The 14,322-nt window shown below is 42.5% G+C and overlaps 2 protein-coding genes across 4 annotated transcripts in view; one reads left to right on the top strand and one right to left on the bottom strand.

Annotated features, from left to right (window-relative positions):
• nceh1a (neutral cholesterol ester hydrolase 1a) overlaps positions 1-14,322 on the top strand; it is a gene marked incomplete at its 3' end in the record, with an annotated part of 204,343 nt that overhangs the window by 132,069 nt on the left and 57,952 nt on the right. The window lies entirely within an intron of this gene.
• Positions 1-14,322, bottom strand: part of ppp2r3a (protein phosphatase 2, regulatory subunit B'', alpha) — a 57,547-nt gene that overhangs the window by 3,719 nt on the left and 39,506 nt on the right. For 2 of the 3 annotated variants that reach the window (XM_079370038.1, XM_079370039.1), the window contains exons 3-11: positions 4,231-4,554; positions 3,833-3,936; positions 3,625-3,727; positions 3,442-3,516; positions 1,545-1,788; positions 943-991; positions 757-846; positions 473-648; positions 245-363 (exon numbers count right to left, since the gene is read on the bottom strand). In XM_079370038.1, the coding sequence (XP_079226164.1) occupies positions 245-363; positions 473-648; positions 757-846; positions 943-991; positions 1,545-1,788; positions 3,442-3,516; positions 3,625-3,727; positions 3,833-3,936; positions 4,231-4,554 (1,284 nt within the window). Of the gene's footprint in view, positions 1-244; positions 364-472; positions 649-756; positions 847-942; positions 992-1,544; positions 1,789-3,441; positions 3,517-3,624; positions 3,728-3,832; positions 3,937-4,230; positions 4,555-6,441; positions 7,084-14,322 lie in introns of those variants that run through there. The other variant, XM_079370040.1, reaches the window with a different exon arrangement.

Raw genomic sequence — 14,322 nt, 5'->3', positions numbered from 1 at the left:
CAGACCATCCAATAAATGTGATCAGGAGATTCTTTGAACACATTTGTGAAAGTAACCTGAGTAACCTTGACCCTGAGCACCCTGGTCTCGATTAGTGACTACTGCATTGTGTAAACGGTATTGTTTAACTGATTCATATTGAAATGGAAAGCCTTTTCCCCTTTAAAACGACAGCTTCTGGATTATTGCATATGTACTGTATATTGTAGCTGGAATATTGTATGCAAGAGATGCTAATTCACACCTTTTGCACAGCAAATGGGTCTCTCTGTTCATGGTCCAGGTACTTCTCCAGGTTAAAGAAAGTATCAAAGAAAATGTGGGCCATCCGGCAGCGCTTCAAATCACTAAGGGTGATTTTACCTGGAAAATAAACAACAAATACACATACAGGCAAGTATGAAGGTCAGAAAGGAAAGCAAAAAAAGGGGGGGGGATTTCAAAGGAAGAAAAAGATGGTACTTGCTCTCACCTTGGTTCTCAGGTTTGACAAGGTCGAGCATCTGGCAGAGCAGATCCTGGAAGGGCAGAGGTTCGATGCCCATCCTCTCCATCCTCTCGCACTGCTCTTCATAGAAATACTCCAACTCAAACATGGACAGGACCCCATCGCCGTCTGTGTCCATGCATCGGAACCAGTACTCTATACTGGAGGGAGAAAATCACAAAAGATGAAACACATGTAGAGAGACAAATTAAAAAAAACAAAAAAAACAATCTCACACAGCTGCTCAATCCAAAGAAACTCTATGTTACCTGGTGGGATTTTTCTTGTCTTCCTCAGATATGAGGAACCAGACAAACTCAGCGTAGCTCATCCTGCCTTCTCTCTGCACAGCGTTACCCCTGGAAAGAAAAACGACAGCCTTTCACATTCAATGTCCTCATTATGGTGAAGAAATCAGCCCCACTGTGTCTGCTCCTGCGTGTGTTTCCACTTACCGAGTCACGGCCCCCGAAAACAATCGTTCAATGATTCGGTTTGAGGACGCTGTCACAGAAGAGAACAAGAAAAAAAAAAAGCAAATGTGATTTGGTTGGAAGACAGAAACATATGGACACTGTTAAAAACCTGTTGCACATACAGTACAGTCACTTGTGTGAATTCTGAGTCAGCAAATTGAATTCTGGTTTAGTGGTCATGTAATTAATTTCACATCACACAGATCTAAAGTGTTGTTCTGAGGACAAATAAGCTCTTGTTTTTTGCACAAGCCGGTGAGGGCAGGAAAACAAAAGAAAATGAGCAAATGAATTTACCGAATCCAAAGACAGCCTGCTTCTAATTCTTTACTGGCATCCAATCAGGATTAAAACAATGAAGCAAAAGAAGTCCAACCTATTTCACACATTTTCCTCGACAGCACTCCTCTTTTCCTCTTTGTCTTAAACTCTGTGTTTCTAATTTAGAAATAGTTGCTGCTTTGCCTGAAGCCACAAATTCTTTCAAGTAATGCTTTGGATTTTTCATTGAATAACACCCAAGGATCAGGCAAGGACACATCCGAGGACAATAAACCCTTTTCTCTTTGACTTGTTCTTACCATGGTCGTTGTATCTTCCCAGGTCCTTGGGGTCAATGTAGAGGTCGTGGTCGGTGTCCAGCTCCCAGAACTTGCAGTAGATGACATAAAAGTGTTCGTAGGAGAAGTAGTCGGTGATCTGATTGATGTCGTCCTCTTCTTCCAGCAGGGCCAGGGTTTGTAAGAAGTTGCTCCTGCGCAGTTCCATCATAGTGATGCGACCGGTCCATGAGCGGTTCACCACGTAGAATATCCGTTGGATTACCTGGAACCACGGAGAATCTAAATTATTCTGCTTGATTTTGTTTGAATATAGAGAGAAGTAAAACGTCTAGTCTAGATAGGGACCACAAGTCATCACAGGATTGAAGAGGCGTTTTCCATTTTCATATACAGTCAATGATCTATGCTACCATCCACTCTGGTGTTAGTTTCTGAACACTGTGTTCAGGATCTGTCCTAAAGAGGAACGTAGGTTTTATCTTATTTGAGGAAGATTAAAGAGACAACGTGTGAATTCGTCTCAAACAGAGGTTGAACTAAGGAGCTTTACAGAAGGCTAGAAAAGGTAAGTCAACCTTTTTTCAAACTGTGACTCATGCAAAGCAACTCTATTCGAATTTCAAAAAACCAAAAGCAGAGATGAGCATGATATAATTTATTAAAGCATGTTCAAGGATATTTCTTTTGCATGTTGCCACAAGTCAACATACAAAAGAAACAAGGAAGTCCTGTCCCTGTAACACAACACTAAGTCTGAGTCAAGAGCGGATTAGCACCCACTTCCTGGTACATGGACCTCCCAGGGCTTCTAATGTCTCGTACAGTAAGGGGTCAGCTGGTCTATAATGAAGGAAGTGTCTTTATATGGGCATGTTGAGGGTGAGGGGGGCCTCTGCTGCAGGGGTCATCTGTGTTTCCGTGACGTCGGGGCAACAGCAGAGCACTCGCTTCTCAGCATCAGCAAATCCTCGATTTCTGAGGCACGTGTTTCAGCTGTCCTGATCCACACACTCGCTTACACACACTCACCGACACACTGCTAAAGTTACCGGGCACAGAAGCTTTCCTGCTGACGAAGTAGGAGGAGTGTGAAACGTAAGGTTTGAATGATTTAGACTTAGTTAAATGTTTAAACACTGCAGAAATGAAATCAGTATTGTGTTTCTTTACTTGATCAGATTAATAAAAATCACTGTTACAATACTTCATTGTAGTCTATTGGTAATCTTATCTGAGGAAATCACAGACGTATGATCGACAAGTACTGTACTTCAAGTAACACACGTAAAACAAACATGTCAATGACAACTTAAAAGTAGCATTTTATCAAAAACCAGAAGTTGTTCTGGTAGCTCTCGAGGTGACAGGACACTTCTCGAGTACTGCCAAGATGCCCTTAAGCAAGGCACTGAACCCCCTACCACTCTGGGCCGCTCCCTGCCTAGCAGTGTGTAGCAGCCCCACTCTGACATCTCTCCACTAATGCATGTCCACAGGTCATGTTTGTGCATGTGTCTGATTCAGGCCTATGTGCGTGAGAAGCATGTCTCTCAGATTGTAAAAATAGAATTTCCTCTCAGGGATTAATAAAGTATTTCAAAATAAAAAGCAACAAACAAAAAAAGTGCAGATGACACAGCAGCGGGAGGAATTCGAGGTTAAGCGTCTTCCCCGAGGAGACGTCGGACATGTGGCTGCAGGAGATGGGAATCGAACGGATCGAGAGATAACCGACTCTACCAACTCGAGTCATAGCCGCCCAAAATAAAATATGATCAACACTTTTTTTTCTTAATTGTATGATATTAAGATAAGAGCCAATAAGCTGAGGCACATTGAGAGCTTGAGACTAAAAGGTAGAGGGAATTGTATTGAACTTTAATCAAAAATATAATTAAACCATCATGCCATTTACCGTTGTTATGTAGCGGGAATGAAATTCAGGTGCATCTTTCAGAAATGTGAGGCCAGCGTGTGTATCCACGATGTCCTGTTCAGACGAAGACAACAGGAAGAAACACAAATCCATAAACACACTTTTTTCTATTTCTTCAGGAAGGCACAGATGTTATGTTATGTTTGATGTTAAAATAATTACCTGCAGAAGAGGAATAAGGTCCTCCTGCTCCAGGTAGTTACAGCCCGGTTTGGCTAGCAGGTAAATAAACCTCGATGCATCATCATGGCAGCTGTGCAACAACCTGCAGGACAGGACAACAATCAATATATCAAAAAAAAAAAAAAAACTGATTAGACTCGCTACTTCATGTTTCTGAGAATTAGATGAACATGAGGGGCAGTCTTACTTCCTCCAGGTTGCGATGAAGGAGTGAACGGAGACGAAGCCCGTCCTCTCACCACCTGCTGAGTAGAACATGGGAGCCTTCCAGTAAAGTGGACACCCGCACGCCTGAAAGGAAACACAAGAAGCACCGTCATGAGCTTACCCTGAAAAACAGCTGTGTGCTGCAATACAGTTTGTTTCGTAGAACCAGTGCTAAGGCAGAGAAGATGACAAAGAAACACGAAGGGGGGTATCAGTTTGAGCTATGAGTTCAGGAGAAAAGACGGTTAGCTCTAGAAATACATTAATGTGCTGAATGATGTATTTCATATATTCAGGAAAAGGATAACCATCTCCTATTTTCACTATAAAACTAAGAGGTTGATTCTAAATATTCTATTTTTGGATTAAATTGCTCACCTTTGCAATCTTTCCCATCTCATAAATGTCCGCTTTCTCTTCCTCAAACTCCGTGAAGGCAGTCTCGATGGCAGTAATGGCCGCATCATGGCTGGCGCCCGGGCCCATGGAAGGGAGCCCACGGGGGTAGTAGAACCTGGGAATGTTGATGGCAGGAGGAGGAGGAGGAGGGGTAGGAGGAGGAGGAGGGGTAGGAGGAGGAGGAGGAGGGGTGACAATCACCGGAGCCGGGGGAGGGCTGGGTGAGCGTGGGGCAGGTGTGGCTGCGGGCAGAGCGGGGGCGGGTGGAGGTGTGCCTGGTTTCTTCTCCGGTTTGGACTGAACCTGAAGGGAAGAAAAAGGTTCACGCGTCAAATTTGGGGAAGGTGCTTTGGGGCAAGGGCAACTTTTTTTTTTGCATAGGTTTTGTAAATCATCATCTTAAATTAAGAAAAAGAAAATTTTTAAAGAGAAAATTAAAAAGAAATAAAAAAATGCACAGAAACAGGTCATTATGCAAATCACTGTCAAATATAAACTGACACGTATTGCTGCACTGTTCTGAGCTAATAAAGTGCAGGACTCGCCTCCTTTTCACCTGCATGTTTATATTGCCTGGAAATAACTAAGTAAAGAAATGAAGCATTTTTTGAACTGTAGACAAGACACAACCTGGCTTTATAAGGAAAGAGCCACCGTGTAAACAATGTGTCTGAATCTTCCTGTGAGTCATAAACACGCAGCAATGAGAAGCACAATAAAAAACCACAATGACAAATGTGTTTTACAATTAGTCATGAAGTCACTCAGGCAATTTACAAAGAAGTCTGCCTGCAGATCCAATGAAACCGTCAGGCAAGAGTAGCTCCAGTGACCACAGGACGGCAATGATCTTCAACGTCTAATGCTCAGTCACTGGAACCTTAACGTACATGCATATAACTGTGTTTATGTTGGATTGATCGGTCCCCTTCAGCTTTGAATATCTATGCACGTTTTGCACATCCAAGAGAATTTCAATAAGCACTGTTCAATTTACTGTCCAATAAGAGGAGCCTCACGGTTAGTTATTTGGAATGCATGCATGGGAAAATAATGCATGCAGCATTTTGCTAGAGAATAGAAGAATAGGTTGTGAAGTAAAGTCCTCCCAAAATAAATCTATTTAATGCTTAGCCACAATAACAAATACCTGAACAGTTAGTGTCTTTAGTAAACCAACAGCCGCCATGAAAAGGAAAAGACAGATTACTTCAGAGAGTTCCAGCTACTATTCCTACGTCGTTGAGATCCAACCCCTGAGGTACTTTATGTAACCTGAACTTAAAATGGATCCTTACATCATGTTTTGAAAGCTGGACGGTTTTAAAAAACCTTGTCTGAGCCCACCCTGTAAGGGTTGTGCAGCGGTGTCATGATGTTTTTAGCTTTTCTCATATTTTTTTCTCTCGCTGATTTTGTGCAATATGGCTAATGTGCACTATATGTTTCATTGTATCTGCGTCTCTGTTTACATGTGTATGGACGTTTGTTTCTTTTGCTTTATGTACTGACTGTAGAAGCTGTTTAATATGTGCAGCTCTGGAGTTCACGACAACATTCCCCCAGAGGAACAGGAGGGCATCTTATTGTATAGTACCCTCTCGTATTGACTGCAATAATCATATCTTATCCTACATAATGAATGAGCCCTTAACATCATTTATTTACTAGCGATTTGACACCAGACCTAAAATAAGATCGTCTGCAACAAGACTTTGCGGTGTGTTTCAGCAGAGCTCACTGTTGCCTGCTGTGTTTGGTTCATGTTCTCTCAGGGGCCTCCATACGGTGAGCTCTGAGCAGGACAGCTGTAGGGGTCCTCCTGCCCCCCCCCCCCCCCCCCTTCACAGAGTTCATTCTATCACTCTATTCCTGCACCTCCTGCCCTATTAATACCCTGCTGGTATCTGCCTCAGAATAGTTTGTCGTCCCTGGCATGTGGCTCTGTGAGTATGAGAGCAACAGGAATGCGAAAAGATGTTTGTGTGTGTGTGTGTGTGTGTGTGTATACATATATATAAATATATATAAACATCTGGATATGCCTATTTGCAATGAGAAAAAGTGTAAAAGTAAGAAACAAGGAAAGGACTGAGGGGAGAATATTGTGTCTAACCTAAACAGTTCCTCTTTATCAGTAGCACTCTGTGTGCAAAGCTTGCACCCTCTGCATCCTGTGCACCGACTGACCTGCTGCTGCTGGAACGACTTGAGTCTCTTCTTGAAGCGTGAGGGGAGCACAAAGTCACACCCCCTGGCCAGAAAAGCCAGCTCCCCCCTCAGATCAGGGTCCCGGCGTAACGACGCCTCCTTGATCATCATGGTGGGGGCCGAGACATGCAACCCCCCACCGGAGACGGCCACCGGTGCGGCTACTGACACAGCGGCTTCAAGTGGACCAGGTTGCCCGTAAAACCCAAACAACAACTCTCAGGAAATGTCTGTAGAACAAGTCCTCTAAGCAGCTCAGATATCCAGGATTTTTTTTTTAAAAAAAGGAGTAAAACACCTCAGAAGAGCACGTGTGTGATTTTAGAAAAAAATGCCTTCTGACAATCACTCAAAACTCAAAATCGTCTCTTTAGCAGCTTCCACTCATGGCTCCCAAAGCAGTAATCCAGCAGAGTATCAGTTTAAAGAGACGTTCCACCGTGTCAATGCACGAGAGCGAGAATCATGGAACTTGGCTGCTTGAAGGCCGATCGCAGCCTCAATTAGCGACTCCTCTCTGGGGTGGAAACTCTCTGGTATCCCCCCGTAGACTCTGGATGTATGTTTTCAGTTCAGACTCACTGGTGCCTACCGCTCCAAGCTGGGCTCTGACAAACGGCACTGAGAAACATGAGCCACGCCGGGCTCTGGCACATAGAGCGCACACACACACACACACACACACACAGCAAACCGGCTGTCCTGGGCCTCAGGGTGGGGGGGGGTGGGAGGGCAGTGAGGAAGGGGTTCAGCCATGTTGCATATCTGTGTGTAGTGTTCTGCAGGACCTGAACCCTCCTCAGTCCCTGCCTTTGACTAAAGTTATGCAGGGGGAAGTTACACGTCCATCTGACTGAAATCTTTTAAATGCAGACGGAAGGCTGACGTTCAGCCTCGGCATGAGTGAAGAGGACACGTAAGCTGAAATATTTTCATAGGGGTAATTAAGGATGCAGTTATGGATCAGAGGGCAAAGCACCTGTTGTTATATCTGATGACATACAGTTATTCCACCGGACTCACTGGCAGACTTATAGCTCGGTTCCCTTTTGCTTTCACACATTTAAATCTTTATAATCAGTGTATGAAGAGTCACTCTTTAGCAGAGCAAAAATCATAAATTACCATTAAAAGAATTTTTGTAATGATTCAACTTAAAAATTAAAGATACAGGTTAAATGTACAGTAGGGATGACAAAAATGTTGAGACCCATCGAAGATCAATCTAATTTTTGTAATGTTGTTGCTCAGTCTAAGAAACAAGAAAAGCCCATAAAAGGAGCAGGGCTCACATGAATTATTGAAGAGAGAAATGTGCGTGCACCTTTTGTCACGTCTACAATAACGTTGTCCAACAGGAGCCGGATATTGTGCGAACCTTTCTCTTTTTTCTGTGGTTAACACATTGCTGGTCCGGAACCTGTATGCATATTGCTTGGATGTGCAAACACTAATTCTTCTCTTTTTATTTCTCATCGATTCATTTTTCAAATTGAATCTTACTTACTAAAAAACACGCTTTGGAAAAACTGCATAGTAAAAAGCCCTTTATTAATAATGACAAACAGATAACTTTAGAAATACCAATATAATATTATCTAGCTGCCAGGATACCACTAACCGGCTCTCCTCCCTGCTGTCAGATCAGGCCAGTGACTGTTCAGAGCCAGGCATCGCTGATCTGAAGCCAGAGATACAAAGGGGACCCCTCAAGGCAAACAGGAGTGACATATTATAAAAATGTCCTGCTAAAGTTCCTACACTACATGTCTTTCATGTTTGGACTTCAAACACACATTCTACCATCTTTATCAATACTTGAAAAAGTAAGTAAAGGACACCTTCCATTTGTCACATGTTGGCACGGTAAACACAGAGGTTGGGTTTCAGAGCAGCGCTGATGGAGAGGAGACTGCCCTCTAGTGTTACATGGGCTACAAAAAGTAACATCACTCCTTAAGGAGAGGATATATTTCAGTGAAACTTTTCAGGAACACTTGAAGTGGTCTGAGTGGAAAAATTCAAAGAACTTTAACTGAAAGCTCATGTTTTCCCAGAATCAAAAGACCGCTACCAAACACTTGCAGTGTGCATTTTCTGAATCTGAATATTCTGAATCATTTCTTGTTTGTGTTTTTAAGCTCATATCTAAGTTTCTATTTCCACATCAGCCATGTCTCAGTGTGTGTTTCTTTATAACCTCTGATTCACTGACAACAAGTTGTGTGAGTGAAATATGACTGACGAAGAAATGTCCCTCCAGTGAAAATGTAGAAATGTCCACAGTGTGTTACATGTGTGCGAGTAATAAGTGAGTCACCTTGTGTTTTTTGGTAACTCCTCTCAGCTCCCGGTACGCCCTACTGAATTCTCTGGAACAAATTGACTCTGTACTAAAGCCAAGGTCACATACCAATCCATCACACACAAAGAGGCATGAACACATTGTCTTCCTTTTGGCCACTTTTCACCTCTGTGTTTCTGGGAAATCATTATACAAGCTCCATCTTTTGTCCATCAACAAATAGGGAATTGCATCCAGAATTATGTGTCAGGTGACTCCCTCACCCCTTCTCCCCCCTCTCTGTGCTCGAGCTCATCGTCAGTTAGGTCCCACCATCTCCTCAGCTCTACCTCATCAAATGCAGCAATGATATCATAAATCTCTGTATAAAGAGATACAAGTGTGCGGGTATGTGTGCGTAATGGGAGCTAGAACAGATGCCATCAGGCAGCTGTGTGCTCTTTTCCTGTCTGTCTGACTGACAGTCACTGTAACCCGGCACTCACCAAAAGTCTCCACTTGGTCCGTAGACTCGCCTCCAAAGCTTCAGAGTGAAACCTCACTCCACCTTTTAAAATATCTGTCACCTAAGCTGGCACAGCAGCAAAATTGCTCAAACACCATGTTTAAATGTGGGGACTGTTAGGTTAACAAAAATTAATTCTTCATGAGGTTGCTCTACCTCACGGTGAGGGCGAGTCCGCTCAGGTGACCTGAAGACAGCTTATTGGACAAACTGTTCCCACTGGGACATAAGGTCAGCAGAGATGTGTGTGTCAGCATCGTTGCATCATGTCTTGAAGCTCCTCAGGAGGAGTTCGAATAAAAACAGACTGAAGCTATCATTGAAGCCTCTTTATGACCAGCAAACAGTATTAAGATGACTCCTCTCCACTTTACTTTTAACGCAGGCGTTACACCGAGGCCACAGTCATTTGCAGAAAACAGCAGAAAGAGCGTTTTCTAAAATTGCCCGAAGACGTCTCAGCAACAGGTGTGTGGAAGTTTGTGTTTGACTGTCATTTCTGCAAGTGCTTTCCTCTGCCCACCATGCAGACCTCATCCAATCCCATCACTGCTACGGGAACAGGTGAGTCAGCAGGTTTTACCGCGTTGATCCAACAGATGCATGATGGGAAGAGCAAAGGGACCGAAGAAGAGGATCAGCTGTCCAGTGACAACTGTTTCGTTCCTTCTTCCAACTATTAAATACAAACAGACTGTGCACACATGCCTGTCCACAGGGATGAATTAGCACGCACACACACGCGCACACACACACACACACATTGATGCGTGTGTAATTTGTCAGGCATGGCATTTATGCAAGTGTGTGTGTGTGTGTGGGAAGGGCGGGTTTGCATGTGTGCCTTGATGGATGCAGCTAACAGGAACTGCGTCTTCCAGGCTTTCAGTGAAGTTAAATAGTGAGAACATAACAACTTCCTAAACACACACACCTGCTCTGTCAAAGACGCTGACTGCTGTGTGTAAAATTATCTGTGTAAATATAGAAACAGATTTCATGTTTATTTCTGCTGCAGGCACTGGGCAGACTTCAGTCTCCCGCATGGATGCATGGGGCAGAAGAAGACGAAATGGCAGGTTCTGCTGAATGATTTACAGAGTTGTGATGAGGCATTTCATTTGACTGCTGTTTTGATTAAAATCACAATTGTACTTCTTTACTAGAAGAATTTAATTTACTATCTCATTTTATGAAAACATAAAAAAAACGTTGATTTTTGATTATTTAAAATCAAAGTTTTATTATTTTAACCTTTGATTATTCGAAAACAAATTTAAAGGGTTTTAAATATTTGACAAAGTTTAATTTAATTTAATTAACTTAAGATGCAGTTTTGTAAAATAATGAAAAAATTGTGATTAGAACTTTACTGACAAGGTTTTGCCTGATAGAGACCACCCCCTCCTTGACTTCTGATGTAAACACACGCACACACACACACACTGTAGACCAAGCCTGCCAAATGCCATCTCCATGGCGATAACCCTTTCCCTGGATTGAGTGGTGGGTGGAATGCTCCCAGGGTTACCGTGCCAACAGCAGGAAACGCAGTTCACATCGCTGCTCTTTATTCCCAGTCTCACTTCCTCCTGAGGAGGACACACACACACGCACGCATGCACGCATGCACACACATACACACCTTCTGGTTTGTCGCCCTAGAGGCAATGTGATGTTTGAAGATGTTTTTAGTGTGAAAACAAGTTCTGTGGCAATCACTATGTAATTGTGAGTAAATGCATCTCTTCAAGACATAAAACGGAGATCTTACAGCAATAGAGCTGCCAGAATAATTACAGAGAAAGGCTTCTTGAGAAATGTAGAGGTAATTTAACACTTCATTGCTTCTATCTGGGAGGGAGAGCCCAGCTCCATCACTAAAATACAGCCCAGTAAACGACCTCTCTCGCAGGAGCAGCAGCCTGTCAGCAGGTAATTTTTAATGACAACAAACTCCAGGCCTTCATTGGCCAGCTTGGCTTTTTATACACATGGCTGGCAGGGCAAGTTTTGCATTACCTTCCCATGGCTATCTTCGGATTTAGAGTAAGTGAGCTAATGCTACATCAGCAACGGGGATGAGCCTCAGCCTGGAGCCAAAGCTAAAGAACTGGAAGAGAGTTAAAAAAACTGCCAATGGGAGAGCAGAACCCCTCTTTTCCTCTCTTTTCAGAGAGCCGCAACCACTACAGTACTATTGCTATTGTACTGCAACTTTATGATTTTTAGGACATATTCGACGAGTCAGACAACACAGAGGAATGCATGTAAGCAGATGTATAGCTAGAACCTTAAAAGTGCACACAGTTACATCGCAAAAGTCAAACTCCTTTCCTTATCAGACAAGCCCTAATTATATAGATATTTTCTCCCTAAAACACATTCAGCCTTTCGAAGCAGTCCCCTTAGACCCACTGCTGCTTTCCTTTTAACAGCCTCATCAGCAGGCATGAACAGAAGAACAGACGACACAGACAATAAAACTGTGGCGGATTTAGATCCTGTCACACTGGTGTTAGTTCACAGACTGTCCTGTAGATGGAGTTATAGATCCTCTCTTTATAATCAGAGTAACCTATAGCACAACAGTGGCTGAGAGTCGCTAGAGGGAAGCAGCTCTCTGCTGGTTACAGAGAGACTGTGTCTAAACTGTCTAATGTTCAAGATTCATAGGTGATCCTGGAAGCTATAGTTTCTGCCCTCTTTGATCCTCTACAATTTCAGATCGCTCAGTTCATGTTATTCAAGACCAAAAGTTCTGACATCCCATAAACTCAAAACTAAAAGTGTTAGGAATTTTTAGCCTTTAACCATATGTTAATACATCAGCACAAAGAGGATACAAGTTTTAGATTTGTTCTTAAAAGAAAAACAATAGTAAAAACACCCATATGTTAATAACTCAGGTTTACTAGATTAAGAAAACTTTGAAAATAAGTCTTGTTAGAAAAACCTTACATGGGTGAAACACTTTTGTTGAATCCCTTCTAAATGACATCTTTTGTTTAAAAATGTAGGTCAAAAGCATTACAGGTTTTCTGGAGAAACCCCCCCAAAACCCAGTCTGAGTGGAGCTGGCTGAAGGGGGAGTTCAAAGAAAGAGGGAGGGTGGGGTCAACCAGGGAGACTGTGGGAGGGTGGGGGCTTGTGACACCCAAGCTAATACCGAGTCATGATGTTCTGGGACATCGGCAAATTCCATGACATGGAAACAAACCCACACGAAAAAACAGACACCCACACAGTCAGCTTCACTTACATCAACAAATTTCTGAAATAAACCCAAACTCATCCACTTTCCATCTGATCTCCCCTGGTGCTGTGATTCTGTGAGGGAAATGCCATCAGCCAATCAGATTGCACAGCTGATCATCTGGCTAAAGGGAGTCCTGCCAGCTTCCTACTGCTTATAAACATGTTATGGAGGTTTCTATGGTGACACGAGGGGAGGCCCAAAGAGTTACGCTGCAATGCCTCCCACTGAGCTACAAAATTTGAGATGATAAAAGTCAAACTTGCATGTGTGCGGAAGTTTGTGTCTGTGTAATGTGTGCCTCTTCAAGACAGCGTTTGTGCAACTTTACACACTCCATCAGAGCACAGTGCAGAGCAGCAGTTGGATGCTTTCCCAGCTTGCACTGGGAGTGGTGAATCATGATGTCACTTGGTCGACGTGTGTGTGTGTGTGTGTGTGTGTGTGTGTGTGTGTGTGTGTGTGTGTGTGTGTGTATGTGTGTGTGTGAGTGTGTGTGTGCGTGTAAATAACTCCCAAAAGTAAAAAGATAAATAACTCCATAATTTGTGTGTGATGAATATACTTTATGTATATATATATATATATATATATATATATATATACTATATCATACTGTATGTTTATGTTTCTGTCTGTACATGCACAACACGCCTAAGTTTCAAAGGACTTATTGTTAAATATTCCATTGTCCTCGCTAACCTTGGATGGTATTGGAAAACTCCTCACACATAGCAACACAGGCCCCTGTCTTTGAGTGCATTGTGTGTAGGTGTGTGTGTGTGTGTGTTGCTGTGAGTTTGTGTGTGCATGCAGCTATAAATGAACGCATTCATCCGTGTGTTTTGTACCCAGGTTGAAACAAGCTTCTTTCCCTGCCTGGCTGAAGTTCCTGCTGTGACCTTATTTCCTGTGGAAGCAGCCGAGGAATGATGTCATCTTCAGCGACCAAGAGTCAACAACTGTGCAGACACACACACACACACACACGTTTCCAACTCCATCCCCCAAAGCACCGTGACTCTTGTTCTCCACTCTTTTCTTTCTTTTTTTAACATTTATTGATATTTCATTTCTTGTGAATTCCTCTTTTGTCACAGTTAACTTCCCCCGTAACAAAAAAAACTTTACACATTCCGCTGCTGTCCCAAACATTCATTCATTTGTCTTTTGTGCTTTCCTATTCTCTCTTGTCTATCTCTGCACTTTTCAATGTAACTCCTTTTTATTGTTCTTTTCTATCCTATCTTATCTTCCCTTGCCAACAATGAGCTGCTCTCAATAGAAAAGGTACACAAAAAAATCAGGCAAGACACTGTAAACTGTCAAAAAGTGGAACACGAGCTTACAGAGTTGGACTGTTACTTTCAAGTTGGAATTAATGTTGCGTCTGTCATTTTACTCTTATAAAATACAACAAAAACAGAAAATCCTCATATATGAAAAACAGGACCCACAACCACACTTATTTTGAAATTTGAATTACTTAATTAACATAATCATCAATTATAAGATACTAATCCCTGCAGCTGTATGAGACATTTAGCAGTTTTGATTAGCAAAGTTAGGACTTTAAAAATCATATAACGGTTATGTTCTTTATATCTTTAGATTTTATTTTACACATGCTACATTACACAAGAGTTTTTCAGCTAGTTTTTTTTGTTTTTGCTAACCTGAACCACTTCTCTTTTAGCCTAGCAACACAGCCAGAGCAGTTGGCAAAACACTTAAATCGACAGCAGGTTAATTAAGCCATCAGACTCTCAGCTCTGGAAGGAGTGTATGTGTGTG

Source organism: Symphodus melops (assembly GCF_947650265.1).
Source record: "Symphodus melops genome assembly, chromosome: 19".
Classification (NCBI taxonomy): domain Eukaryota; kingdom Metazoa; phylum Chordata; class Actinopteri; order Labriformes; family Labridae; genus Symphodus; species Symphodus melops.
The sequence above is the reverse complement of the archived record's forward strand: the minus strand, read 5'-3'. Positions and strand labels throughout refer to the sequence as shown.